At 39.1% G+C, this 13,406-nt stretch overlaps 2 protein-coding genes across 2 annotated transcripts; both read right to left on the bottom strand.

Moving 5' to 3' along the window:
• Positions 1-2,117: 2,117 nt before the first annotated feature.
• Positions 2,118-4,125, bottom strand: LOC137718580 (cytochrome c oxidase subunit 5b-1, mitochondrial-like). Its single transcript, XM_068458128.1, has 6 exons — positions 3,852-4,125; positions 3,504-3,580; positions 3,360-3,410; positions 2,787-2,856; positions 2,599-2,678; positions 2,118-2,450 (listed from the first exon to the last, which is right to left on the bottom strand). The coding sequence occupies exons 1-6, from the start codon at positions 4,039-4,041 to the stop codon at positions 2,406-2,408; spliced, it is 513 nt and encodes a 170-aa protein (XP_068314229.1). The 5' UTR covers positions 4,042-4,125; the 3' UTR covers positions 2,118-2,405.
• A 1,447-nt stretch (positions 4,126-5,572) lies between these two features.
• LOC137717590 (peptidyl-prolyl cis-trans isomerase CYP95-like) lies at positions 5,573-13,005 on the bottom strand. The gene is made up of 14 exons (XM_068457002.1): positions 12,952-13,005; positions 12,146-12,282; positions 11,927-11,981; positions 11,605-11,693; positions 11,308-11,332; positions 10,159-10,197; positions 9,698-9,815; positions 9,370-9,497; positions 8,849-9,215; positions 8,468-8,586; positions 7,723-7,900; positions 6,680-7,633; positions 6,474-6,545; positions 5,573-6,220 (listed from the first exon to the last, which is right to left on the bottom strand). The coding sequence occupies exons 2-14, from the start codon at positions 12,221-12,223 to the stop codon at positions 5,875-5,877; spliced, it is 2,568 nt and encodes an 855-aa protein (XP_068313103.1). The 5' UTR covers positions 12,224-12,282; positions 12,952-13,005; the 3' UTR covers positions 5,573-5,874.
• Between the last annotated feature and the right edge of the window lie 401 nt (positions 13,006-13,406).

The following is a 13,406-nucleotide window of genomic DNA, read 5'->3' as shown; positions in this document are numbered from 1 at the left end:
GCTGACATTTTCACCAAACCATTACCTCCAAATCATTTAAGCGTCTTCTATCCAAGCTCAGTTCCATCAACATTATGGACCCAGCTTGAGGGGGAGTATTGAAAGTCAAGAGTGTGTATTCCATATGCAGCATCAGTCACCCCATATCTCCTAATAAAAGTCAAGAGTGGGTATCCCGAGCTATTGGTTAGGTTGATGATTAGGGTGTAGTTGTCACCTTACTTCTCGTTAGATCTTATATCTTCTTTCCCATACTTCTAGGGTGGTTAGAAGTTTTTTGCCTAACCTTCTTTCTGCTCCGTGTTTTATGGAGTTTCCGTGTAGGAGTGATTCAAGGGTGATCAATGTGTTGATCACACCTTGCCCTATATATCTTGTATTCTTGTGTTGTTGTTTCTCTATGAAAGATAATACAAACACTTAAAACTCAACAATATGATTATGCAATATATGCCTTGATGTGCATGTCTTCAATACTTGAATCTAGAAACTACGACACACTTAAAATCTAGAACTAATCTATTACAATTGTACAGCCCATATGGTGATGGCATATGTTCATAAGCATGATGGGAGTTTTGATTCAGATGAGTTAAGACCATAATTTCATTTTAATATCTTAACTTTTTTTTATTCGAACGATATTTCAATAATCTTATTTAACTAACAAGAGAGGAATTCGATCTTGGAGGCATAAGGACAATTACAGTATTGTAGCCAACTTGGCTACACCTAGTCCTGAACTCTCTACAACCAGTTACCACTCAGAAAACATGGAGTTCCCATCCACATAAGAATCCAAGTCAGCCTCCATGATCTTCTTCATCAGCAACGCCGCCCAAAGTTGAGAAGTCTGGCAGCCTCAAAGCGTCTCTTACGCAGCCCTCACTTTCATCAAACAGGAGCAGCAGGATTTCAGCTGCACCTTCCTTACTCAGCATGCACCTCCCCTTGAACACTTCTACCATTAAGCTCACAATTTGGTTGGTTTTGCTCAAACATTCAGCCCTTCATCAAACCTAGCAAGAAGGCCAAGAACCAGGAGAGAAGTTCAGGCTAGATCCTCGCTGTCACTTCACCCCACCACTTGGATGAGCGCTTCAACAGCTCCTTCTCTCACTGCCAAAGTGCAGTTCCTGTGGAACTGAACAAGCTCAGCTAGAGAGCTGAGGAGGTGATGAGCAACAGGACTGCCAGACCCGGAAATGGCCTTGACTAGTAACTGAATGGTACCTGCTACGCCAAATTTAGCATTGTTCTTGTCAAGCATTGCCAAACTACAAACCAGAGAGGAAGCTACTCTGTCGGACTCCTCGGAGGTCAAGGAGGCAATTATCGAATTCAGGTGGTAAAGCAGAGATTGCTTCAGATCAGGGTTCAGGGACAGGTTGAAGAGGACAGACAACGAGAGAATCTAAATGTTGTCGCAGGAAGATTTCGAGAGGGCAAGTAAGGCGGGGATGGCTCATTCCGTTTGTGCAACCAAGTTCCTGTTTTGGGAACTCACCTTGGTGATGGAAACTAAAGTGTGGAGAGCCTTCAGCTGCACTTCAGGAGAGTCAGACTGAGTCTCCGAGAAGCACTGCCCAATTGCCTCGCGTATCCGAGGAGCTGACATCGTTGGGAGTACTGGTTTCAGGGCAGGGGCAGGCATGCTTAAGCAGTCTTTAGGGTTGAAGCTTTGCATACAATTACCATGAAAATGATCACACACATTTAAGCCTTGAGACAAAAATTAGATGATTCCAATGCATAGTTGCATCAAATTCTTTGGATTAACCTCCAAAACTCTTTGGTCTTGGGGTCTCATAAGTAGCAGTTCTAGAGCATATTCCAAAGGCCAGAGACATTAAAATCCACAAATTTTATCCACTTTACCCCCCATGTTTACTTTTGCTTATTGATTATTATTTGATTTATTGAACGCAAAGATCAAAAATAAGTAAGGGGAAGAAAACGGCGTGCAGTGATCACTTCCCAGTATGAAATAAGAGAAAAGAAGAAAACGATTGGAGTAACACAAGTTTCTAAACTGTTGATGTTGGATTTTGATAACACACAACAGCATCCTCGAATAGCTAAATACAAAGACAAGATTATGAGATGTATTACGATTGACATGTAGTCATTAATTTTTATTTTAAAAACAATCTACTCAATTATTTTGATCTTCGTACACAATCCAAAATTATCAGCCACTCAAATGAATCCAGTTCTATTGAACTGACCATGAAACCAAAATTATCACCGACAAAAACGTCGGACAAAATCTCTTTAAGAACTACGGATCCCCGAAAAACAAACCAGAAAATAATTATTGAAGCTACACAGTATAAAAGACTGCCCCCCACCCACAAAATCACGTAAATCAAATTTTTATTTGCGCAAGAAACTTGTCAGCCGAATCAATGGTGACCATCTGGAGGACCTCCTTTGCCAACCACTTGCAGCTGTTAAAAATTTATCACAAATTGGATCAGTCAACTTATTCAAGCACCAGTTCATCTATATACTTAGATGTATGGAGAAAGAAAGAAAAGACCTTCGACACGAAGAGGGATTAAAGGTAAAAGGAAATAGTCAGACTCAGCAAGTCACCTTAAAAACTTGGGTACAGACAGGGCATTCGTATGGCTTTCCTTTCTCCAGCCAAAACCACACGACATCATGCTCATCATCTGCAAACATAAATGTTCGGAAATTACAGTTAACCGTACCTTCGGAATGACTTCATTTGACCAGTGATCAAAAAAATTAAAATTATGTATCTAAATGGAGAACTTTACCTCCTCCCTCAATACCAGGGCATCCAACTATTCTTTTGTCATAGACAGACTTGACGATCGCAGGTGCTTCCTACGACATAGAAAGTATAGTAAGATTAGTTACATGAGAAAGTTGATTGAAGACCACCACATATTTCCAGTTAAACGGAAGATGTCGTGCACAGATTTATACACTTTCACATCCATTTGACGTGTACATAAGGAAATGAGAGGCAGAGTGCACGAAAAGATTTGATATTGATAAGCAAATGTTTTTATTCCTTCAATGAAAAGGCAGGTATTTGGAACTTCAAGAACAACTATGAAACCATCGGTCCATCGCTCTTTGGCAGTTCAAAGAAGATTAAGACGATTAGTACTATTTTGGTAAAGCGAGATGCCCATGGCAAGCGATGGCGTAGAATGTTGAAACACAAAATCTGGCAACATTAAACTTCCAATCATGGTGCAAACCACATTTATCATGTATACTTGCGAATGATGCAGCAAGAACATGTCAGAAACTCTCGAAGTTCCTATTTACCGACTAACTATAACAAAAATGAAATCCATGAGATCAAATAGAACGACTACCTTGGTACCGAAAGGACCAACAGGATAATTGATTTCAAGAACGTCCCTTCCCTGCATATAATGAGATTAGCCAGTAATTAAGCAAACTCTCGTATCTTTATATAGTTCGATACAAATCACAACACAGCAATCGTAATTATCAACCTCAAGCTCGGCAGCAAGCTCCTCAAGCTCGTGACCGGTAGCGGTCGGATTAGCTTCCTGAGGGTTTTTCTTCAGAGCTGAATTCACCACAAAAAGAATATAAATCTAACACATTATATATAAAATCTCCAATTCTTGAGACCGCTCAAAGGATTAGGGTTTCAATGTGAGGAATTTCAAATTTTGATCAACAAATTAATCACAACCATTAGCGCGTAATCCGCCTTCTCATTTCGAGAGATCAGAGAATTCTTAACGTGCCTACATTTTCCCGGGAACCAAACAGAAAGCAACAACCTAATCGAGATCAGAACAACGTATAAAAAAAGGAACGAACTGGAAACGCACGGGAGGTGGAAGCGGAGGCAATGTGGGGAGCGGCGGGAGGAGCGGATTTGGGCAACGGCGTGGACGAAGGGGAAGACGCTGAGGAGATTACGAACCTACGGGTGTGATTGAGAGACGAGAATCTGCGTGAGGCTGAGGCGGCGAGGTTTTGGAGCTGAGCCGGGGAAGTAGATACCACGCGCCTCCACATTCTCGCGGTGCGTCGTATTTGTTGGTGGTTTTTGACTATTTCTCCTCTGCGGAGTGCGGGACGCTGCAATTGCCAAATTTTGTACGCGCGAGTAACTGACAAACTAAACAAATGAGGATTTGCCGCTATTTATAGAACTTTTGCTTTCTCGGGTCGGGTCAGTTATTAACCTTTTGTATCGGGTAAAGCTGGTAATTACCAGTTTACCACTGAGCTACAAGTATTTTTGTTGGATACTAAGCTAGCTAAGGTTTGGCTTAGGCAGTGTTTGGTTCATTCAAACTAGTTATCCTTGAAATGATTAATTTTTAGCATGTCGATCCATAAGTGATTATTATATCTTCAATCTTTAATTGTTGCCTTCAATATCTATTTTGATTAGATTAACTATTGTGGGATTTGTCTACAATACTTACATGTATTCAATACAATCACAATTTGGACGATCATATTGTGATTGTATTAAATGACATCAATTATATATAACCGTTATAATTGTATTAAATACATGTAAGTATTTTAGGTATGATCATTTAAACCAATTTTTCTTTAAAAATTAGTTAAGTCCCCTTGGAATTGTGTTTCTGTATAAAGTTTTTTTTTTTTTTTTAATAAACGATATTATCTACACTAATGGGGGTGGGGGTGGGCTTAGCTTCACAATGGACTATTAATAATGTGGTTCAAATTCGCTTTTAATGAAAATCGAACCTAAGACCTCTAACTTATAGCTGTCATGATTTGGTACTGTGATGCTTCATTGATCCTATCAATTCCGTTGAGCGGCATATTACCTCCGGATAAGTTGATGTGGCACTATGACTCCAAAGGATTATTTTCGGTCAAAAAGTGCATATAACGTTGCTTACTGTATGCGTAATCAGGCTTCTGTTTCGCATCCGAGCACTACTGGTGTCTCTATATGGAAGGCTAATATCCCTGATAAGGCGAAAATGTGCGTTTGGAGGGCTTGCCTCAACATTCTACCTACTCTTGCTAATTTGGAGAAAAAAGGGGTGGCGGTGGACAATATTTGTATTCTTTGTAGTTCCTCTTCGGAGTCGATGCTACATGTGTTTGGTTATTACCTATTTGCCCGAGCGGTATATTTCTCCTCCCATTTGAATTTGGGTCCAAGGCCTCCGGTGCATTCCTCTACATGTAATTGGGTGTCTTTGTGTGTTTCTTCCATTCCTGCTAGTCAGCTGGCTTTATTCCTAATGCTCATTCATTCCATTTAGCGTGCAAATAGAAACCCTAAAAAATGCTTCCGGTATTAGAAGTACGATTCGGAGTCAGAACCTCGAACATCGAATAACGGAGTAAACTGTAAACACACTTCACTTCAATCCTAAATTTGCATTTCCATCAAATTTTCTAAACATCGATATGCCAAATTCATATATTTCAAAGTAACAAATAACGACCAAACCCCCGAGACTAGAGACCCTCAAAACCTGAAAAAGCCAAATATGAAAAAAGCACATTCAAAAGTACAGCAAAACCTGAAAAAGCCAATTATGAAAAGCACTTTCGAAAGTATAACAAATCATACTAACTCGAATTAATGAGGCACAGAAGTATGATGATCTAGCAGCACAAGATCCACAATCCTCACGGGTGAAATACACCTACAATAAAACAGCTTCAACGATATCACGTCCCTCAAGGTACCCCAAGTAATACTCATTTCTCAACCCATACGCTTAAGCATTCCAATCATTTATAATCTAAGCTAGTCTGATAACACCGGTAAAAACTATCAATGGCCAACTCCATCAAAAGTGGATCAAAACAACTCCGTTGTTACTACGATGTCATCGCTTAACTCGACTAAGGGGAAACATCATCGTACGAAACCAGGCCCTTCTTCCCTATTGGGCTTCCTGATGATGACCTGGACCTGCTTTTGCCCGTCCGAATTGGGGATCTGGAATCCAATGAGGACCTTGATCTCGACCTTGATGGGCTTCTGCTTCTGGATGAAGATCTTGCCCTCTCAACCCGAGGAGAGACGTGTGATCTACCCACCTCCACTGGAGAACGACTGCGGCTCTGAATGGGGCTACGACTTTGCACTGGGCTACGGCTCCTGATGGGGCTACTGCTACGACTATAGTTTCGGCTGCGGTAACGGGGGCTACGTGATACTGGACTTCTGCTTCTTCTGCTTCTGTATCTGCAGATACAAGTTAAATGGAATCACCCGTCTCTATATGATCCAACCACAAACAAAATGACCAAGGGAGAAACACAATCATAAGGCACGAAGAAAGATACGTGGCTAAATCCCAATAAGTTTTATCACAAATGCATTATATCTTTTATGGAAACTCGGACTCCACAAATTCACCAACTTCAACATAAGCAGCCTGAATACTAGTCCAGCACAGTATATGAAGCAGCAGCTTATAAGAGGGCGATAAACATACCTAGGAGGTGTTCTTCTTGGTGGGCTTCTATAGCGCCTCGGAGAATACCTGGACCTTCTATAACTTGAATACCTAGAAACACAAATTGGGCATGCACATTATGTGCAATTGCAATGCAAAAACAAAGTTCGCAGTCAATCACCACATCATCTACACTAGACGATGGTAAAAGAACTTATAAAAATAAATAAATGACTTGCAATTACCTGTCACGATCACTTCGACCACCACCATAACGATAAGATCTCACAGGAGGAGACAAAGAAGGGGTTCTGTACCTCCGTGCATAAGAGTACCGCTGACTGAAACCCCGCCCTCTTCTAACGCGCTTTGGTGAGGCATCAGGTGAAGCACTTCTTGACAAGCTCCTCCCCCGATCTGGTGATAAAGGCGATCTTACCCTACGCGCTACTGGGCTAGGACTCCTTGAATAGCTGCGACGGTTATTCCCGCTTGGGGCCCTCAGCGGACTGCGGCTAGCAGTTTTCCTAGAAGGAAACCTACCTGAACTTCTGCTTGCACTCCTTCGAGAAGATCTAACTGGGCTTCTGCTTCTTGATACTCTTACAGGGCTTCTGCTTGCACTCCTTCGAGAATATCTAACTGGGCTTCTAGTTCTTGAGACTCTTACAGGGCTTCTGCTTGCTCTCCTTCGAGAAGATATAACTGGGCTTCTGCTTCTTGCAACTCTTACAGGGCTTCTACTATTTGATTTGTGCAATGATTTTCTTGGTGGACTTCTGCTTGTGCTTGAAGCTCTGGCAGGGCTTCTGCTAATTGATTTATGTGGTGGTTTTCTAGGTGGACTTCCGCTTATGCTTCTTGGAACTTTTACTGGGCTTTTGCCATATGATGGGCTCCTGCTTACAGGGCTCCTGCTTATGCTTCTTTGAGACCGGGCTTTCACTGGACTCCTTCCCTTCCAGCCCTTCATTGGTTTTTGGTTGAAACCTCTGGCTGGGCTTCTACTGCTATCGCTTCTAACAGGACTCCTGCTGATGCTCCTGCTCCTTTGAGGGGGAGGAGGAGGGCTTCTACTAACACTCGAACTCCTGCTCTCACTCCGTTTGCGACTTAAACTTGGGCTCTTGGTCAGACTCCTCCTGGGACTAAGACTCATACTCTTACTCATGGCCCTCTTAGGACTGAAGCTTCGGCTCCTGCAGATCAACTTTCAATAAAATACCAGATCTGGAAGAATTGGTAAGCATAAAGAATAACTGAGGTGTGACGAGAATGGAAAGAAGACCTAGATTTGCCTGGGTGATCATCAACTATGTCAGGCTGTCTATCTGCACTTTTGTCATATTTACCACCTGCAAGTCCATTGCTCCGCTGCTCTCCATTCTCCTTAGGATATGCACCGTCTTTCACAAGCACTTCAGCTTCCTCCCTCTTCTTAGGGTAGATTGAAGCATCACCTTCACCTGCAACAAGTGGTTGGTTTCCAACAGCAGAAATTACCAAAAACCATGAGAACAAAACACAAATCAATTAGTAAGACAATGAAAACAGTGTCACAGGTCGGCTTGGGGGCATTGACCCATTGTAAGAATGTCCTAAATCATCTCAGCTTAAATTCATTTTCCATTAGGCACAACGTTCAACATTAACAATCCAATGCCACAACAAAACAGATATTCAAGATCAACCCACCAAAAGTAAAAATATAACAAGCTTGAAAAATGCAGGTCACATACGTGATAAGGATAGCTTTGACCGATTCATCAATAAAATGCTGAACCCCAGGACCTGTAGGTATAGCAAACCCAGACACCAAATGCTATATTTGCTAACTTTCTCCAAAACAAATATCAACCCCACCCACCTAATATAAAAACCTAATTTGCAAAAGGAAAGGTAAACAAGTAAAATCTCGATCTAGAAAGATCATGCAAGCAAATAAACTACTATCATCTCGAAGGTGAGATAGAACAATTATAATAACCAATAGTACCACAGCTCAAGAATGCCGAAGAAATTAGTTAAAGTACCAGATTTTTCAGAGAACTTCTTAGACTTTTGATCCTTCCTTTTGGCATCAAGGCCATCATCTTCACAGCTACTTTCACTTTTAATTTCACTCTCAGAATCAGTATGACCGTGTGATGCCCTTGAGAACAGAAAAAAAATATCAGCAAAGTGCGAATTTAAGTCCTTATAAAACCTATACCATTTCTTAAACTAGGTTTCCTATTAAAAAGAACATATTAGGAGAGGACATTAACTACTAAAACGGCAACGACTAGTAGCCTTACATGAGATACTGCTCAAGTGGCAAGAACAAAAAAAGTATTTTCATGTGAAAAAGTCTGAACAACAAGGGTGAAACCATAAAATAACTTTTGAATTACAAATAATATTAAGCATACAACCTTTTTGATCTGATCTTCGATTTCTTATCATGCCGCCTTCGCTTTTTGTCACGCCTTTTATCCCGCCTCTTTCCGTGTCTATGCTTGTCCCTTTTAGAAGATCTCTTTCTTTTCTTACGCCTGTCATCACTTGAAGAACTAGCATAAGATGATGAGGACACATCTGAGTCAGACTCACTATCTGACTCAGATGACTCAGATTCAGAATCTGAGGAACTGTCTGATTCAGATGAATCATATCTCCTTCTCCCCCTCTTCCTTCTATCTTTGGAAGATTTTTTGTGTTTAACCCTTCGCCTCAGTTCATGACTATTAGCTTCTGACGAAGCATCCTTCCCAACTTTCACTTTACTTGCTCTCTTTATGTCTGCACATACAAACAATAAGTAAAAATAATAACAAAGAAAACGCATGGTATCAAAGGAAAAGTTAGGGTTTTGATAACCCTTAGATACCAATATTTTTTCATATTGCTGAGAAATTAAAAGACAACACCGAAGTAGTTTCTCCATAACTGTTACCTTCGTTATATTCACCACAATTGATCACTTTAACTAATACAGTTGGATTCCCATCTTCATCACCCGCATTTTCAATCTTTTTCAGGACCTCATGCCCTTGTGCAAGCTTCCCAAAAACTATATTCTTTCTGTACAATGATACACAACAGTAATTAGACTGAAGAATCCACAACCTCTCATCTGATATTTAACAGTCTGAGGAAATCATAAGTCACCAACAACTTTATAAAACTGCCTACTAAATGGCAAAAAGTAAGAATATTTACACAAGCGAACAAAACCAAAGTAAAAGAAAGTAAAAACAAAAAATATGAAAATGAAAGCATACCTGTCAAGGCTACGATTAGCTGCAAAAGTGATGTTGAAATGAGAACCTAAAGAGTCACGAACAGCAACAGGCATAGATAGAAGGCCAGGTCCAGAGTGTTTGAGCACAGGTGACTCATCTGAAGCAAAGTTAACTGACACTATTAATACTCAGAAGTATCCCCAAATTAAATAGCATTGAATTAATACTTAACTAGACTTGAGAACACACATACTAATTGAAATACTTAACAATTTCAAGATAATTCTACGAGTTCATAGACTACAGTTCCCTGAGTAGTGAGTATTACAATCCCTACTCAAGGAAGCTTGTGACAGTGAGACATGATCACAAACTTAAAAAAGTAGGGACAGAGAGTGAATAGAGCTACAACCATAGTTTAGTGATAAGCAAGAGTTGTAATTTTGCTTATAGAAATATTGCACAGACACAGATCATGCAGTTACTGTTGTCACAATTACCTGGAAACGTCTCACCATAAATGCTTTCACCAGCTGTGCCTACAGAACAAACATAAAAGACCAGTAAAACTCAGACTCAAGTCATGTTAAAAGAGACCTTCCACCATGCTTTGGTATCACTAGGGTATACAGCATTACAAAAATAAAGTCATCATTGGTAGTTTTTTTTAATATTAAAACAAATCAATTATTCCACCAAAAATTTAAAATTGTGGTTTTCAGTTTGATTAGCCATAAACAATTTCAAGAAATAAATATATCAAAACACCTGATACTGCCTATGCAGCCAAGATGCCCTTTATGCTTCTAGGTCAGCTCACCACGGATTGATCCTCGTCCAAGTCTAAAGACATTTGTGTGTTGGGGGGTGGGGGTGTGTTGGAAGGGAGTTGGAATTTTTTGTGTTGACAACCTATTCTAGTTATCTATCTCTCCACCCAGTTCTATACCACTTCATTTTTAGCTCAAGTGAGACCCTTCTAATTTTCCAGAACTTATACGCGTTTAAATGACATGACTTGTTAATTAAATCCTAAACCAAAAGCCCAGGACAATAAGATAAAAGGCATTTGCACATACATAATGGAGCCATATTCTTTCACTATAAACAAGAAACAATCAGAGTTATAACCTAGCAAACACATTTAGGACTTGATATCCAATGATTATACCAAAACTAGAGTATTTGGTCGACTCGGAATCCCAGGAGCACAAAGCAGCCTCTGTATTTTTCCAATATAAATTTCCTAATCAACATAAATATAATTCTCTGTATTGTCGGTATATGGAAGCCTTATTGAAAATGTTTATATAACAGCATTTATCTTAAACAGGCTGCACTCTGCCATCTCACTTTTGGTAATTATATGTTCAAACACTACTATAAACATCATGCTTGAAAATAAGTCTTGCATAACCGACATCAACCTTTTAATGCTTATAAAATTTCTTGAAATTCTGTGCTTGTTTCTTGAACCAACTCATATCAACACTTTTTTTCTCAGTCCATCTTCAAAGAAATGGTGTTTTTAGTAACAAACATGAATTCAGACAAGAATGTGATATTGATTTTGGCCCAGATTTAATGTGCAAGCTGGAATAACACATTAAATGTAATGGCTGCAGGAAAGAGATAATTATAATACTTACCATCTCTTTTCACAAAATCGCCACCCTGCAAAATGGACAACGTTCATTAATCCCTCTAAGTTATAAAGGATATGTGTAACAAAATTGGTTTGGGCATGACAAAGCTAGTAAATTTCAAGGATATACAACTTAGTAAGTACAACCTTAAAACTATATCACAAGAAAAGCAGTCGTGACCATCAGCCCTGTATCCTACAGCATAAACAAGGGTAACTGATAGACAAACCACTGCTAAGTCATGCTCAACCAGAAAATTGTATGGAAGACGAATCTAAAAAGTAAGATGAGGAGGCATACCTGTGTGATATAACCTTTTACAATACGATGGAAAAAGGACCCTTTGTAGTGCAGTGGTTTTCCACTTTTTGGACCGATTCCCTGCTCTCCTGAGTATTCAATAAAATAACAAATATATGAGAACAGAAAGCCTTCTGATTTTAGTATGATAATGTATAATAACATCCCCAAAGAAGGAACAAAAGTGCAATCTCAGAAGCGATACAAGAAATTGATTATAAGAATTGTTTAAGTCCATAGAGCAATTCATGTAAACATGGTGGTTACAGAATCCCATATAAAAAGATAACAAATATGTTCTGAACCAAATGATATATATTACCTGTACATAGAGCACGAAAATTTTCCGCAGTCTTGGGAGCAACATCAGGGAAAAGCTGTAAAGCAATCACCAAAAAATGATAAAGGTCAAACTCATTAGGAAATGCAAGAATTGTCACATAGCAGGAGCTGAGACAAACAACAAAATCCACATCATTCATTACAGAGTTTACACCGAAAGAAAATATCTAGACTAAATATATGTGTTCATGAACAGTACCTCAAAAACCATTCTTTCATAAGGATCGCCATCGACAGACACATCCATAAAAACAAAGGGGTTCTTCTTCTTCGTCATTTGTTTGTCTTCAAGAAACAAAACTCAAACCACTGATGTAAGGAATTAATTACACCTCACTGAGCCAACCACAGTCATACTAATAAATTCAAAGATAAAAACTAAAAATAAAAAAAAAATAAAAAAAAAAAAACAAACCTACTCAACTATTACTCAATCACCCCATGTACAAATATGATACGTTCTAACTGTAAATAAGTATTTCAAGCGTCAGAAAAACAATCATTTTGACCGCAGAAACCATTGCGGCTCTACCCAAAACCTGCAACTAAATCCACTTAACAGAAGCAGGAATCTAAGCATGCAGACATATATTTAAGTTCCAAGTTACCAGTTAGATTAAATCTGATCATCGATCCAATGCAACTGCTTCGTAAGCAAACCCAGATCAGAATATGCAAAAGCAATCCCTAATCAATAACCGAATCAAGCTCCGAATCCTTAAACCCTAGCTAAATTTCCACAACCCCTAAACCCAAATGCATGCGCAAAACATGATAACTACATTATCGAGCTAAATTGAAAACATATTTCACTTTATTTCTCATCGAACTTTCCAACTAATGAATTTACAATCATATCAACAACAAAACTAACGAAAAAAAATAACAAAACTTCAAATTTTCTACTGCAACCATGTACGTACGGAGCATAAAAATGCGAATACATGGGGAAAGATTAGGTTTTTAATTGAGAAAAGAGGGGTGATGAAACCCTAGTGAGTTCACCTGAGAGACGCAGAGAGCCACAGAAAAGTGAGGAGACGAGATGAGAGAGTGAGGCCCGTAGAAAAATACCTAAAGCTCCTGAGAAAATATATAAAGGGGTCTGGGCGCTTCTGCTGAGCGAAGTTACCGGACTGTCCCTGTTCTTCTTTGATAGTGGAATCTTGTCAATATTGCCCCTCGTGGGTTTTAAATTTTTTTTTTTTTTTTTTTTTTTTGGCAAACGATGGATTTATTAGATTAGATAGTCAACGAGATTAGAATCTATATCTTAGTGTAAGGGTTGCACTCCTCTACACCAAACAGCCACTTACCCTCTCGTGAGTTGAATATTTTTAATTTTTCATTTATAATCTCCTTTTTTTTTTTCTTTAAGCCGGATAAAATGTTGTATTTTCAATTTTTCATTTATAATATCTTTATTTCTTTTTTGGTTTCTGACATTTGTATATTTGCTT

Source organism: Pyrus communis, chromosome 15 (genome assembly GCF_963583255.1).
Source record: "Pyrus communis chromosome 15, drPyrComm1.1, whole genome shotgun sequence".
Classification (NCBI taxonomy): domain Eukaryota; kingdom Viridiplantae; phylum Streptophyta; class Magnoliopsida; order Rosales; family Rosaceae; genus Pyrus; species Pyrus communis.
This window is presented reverse-complemented; position numbering and strand designations above follow the sequence as displayed.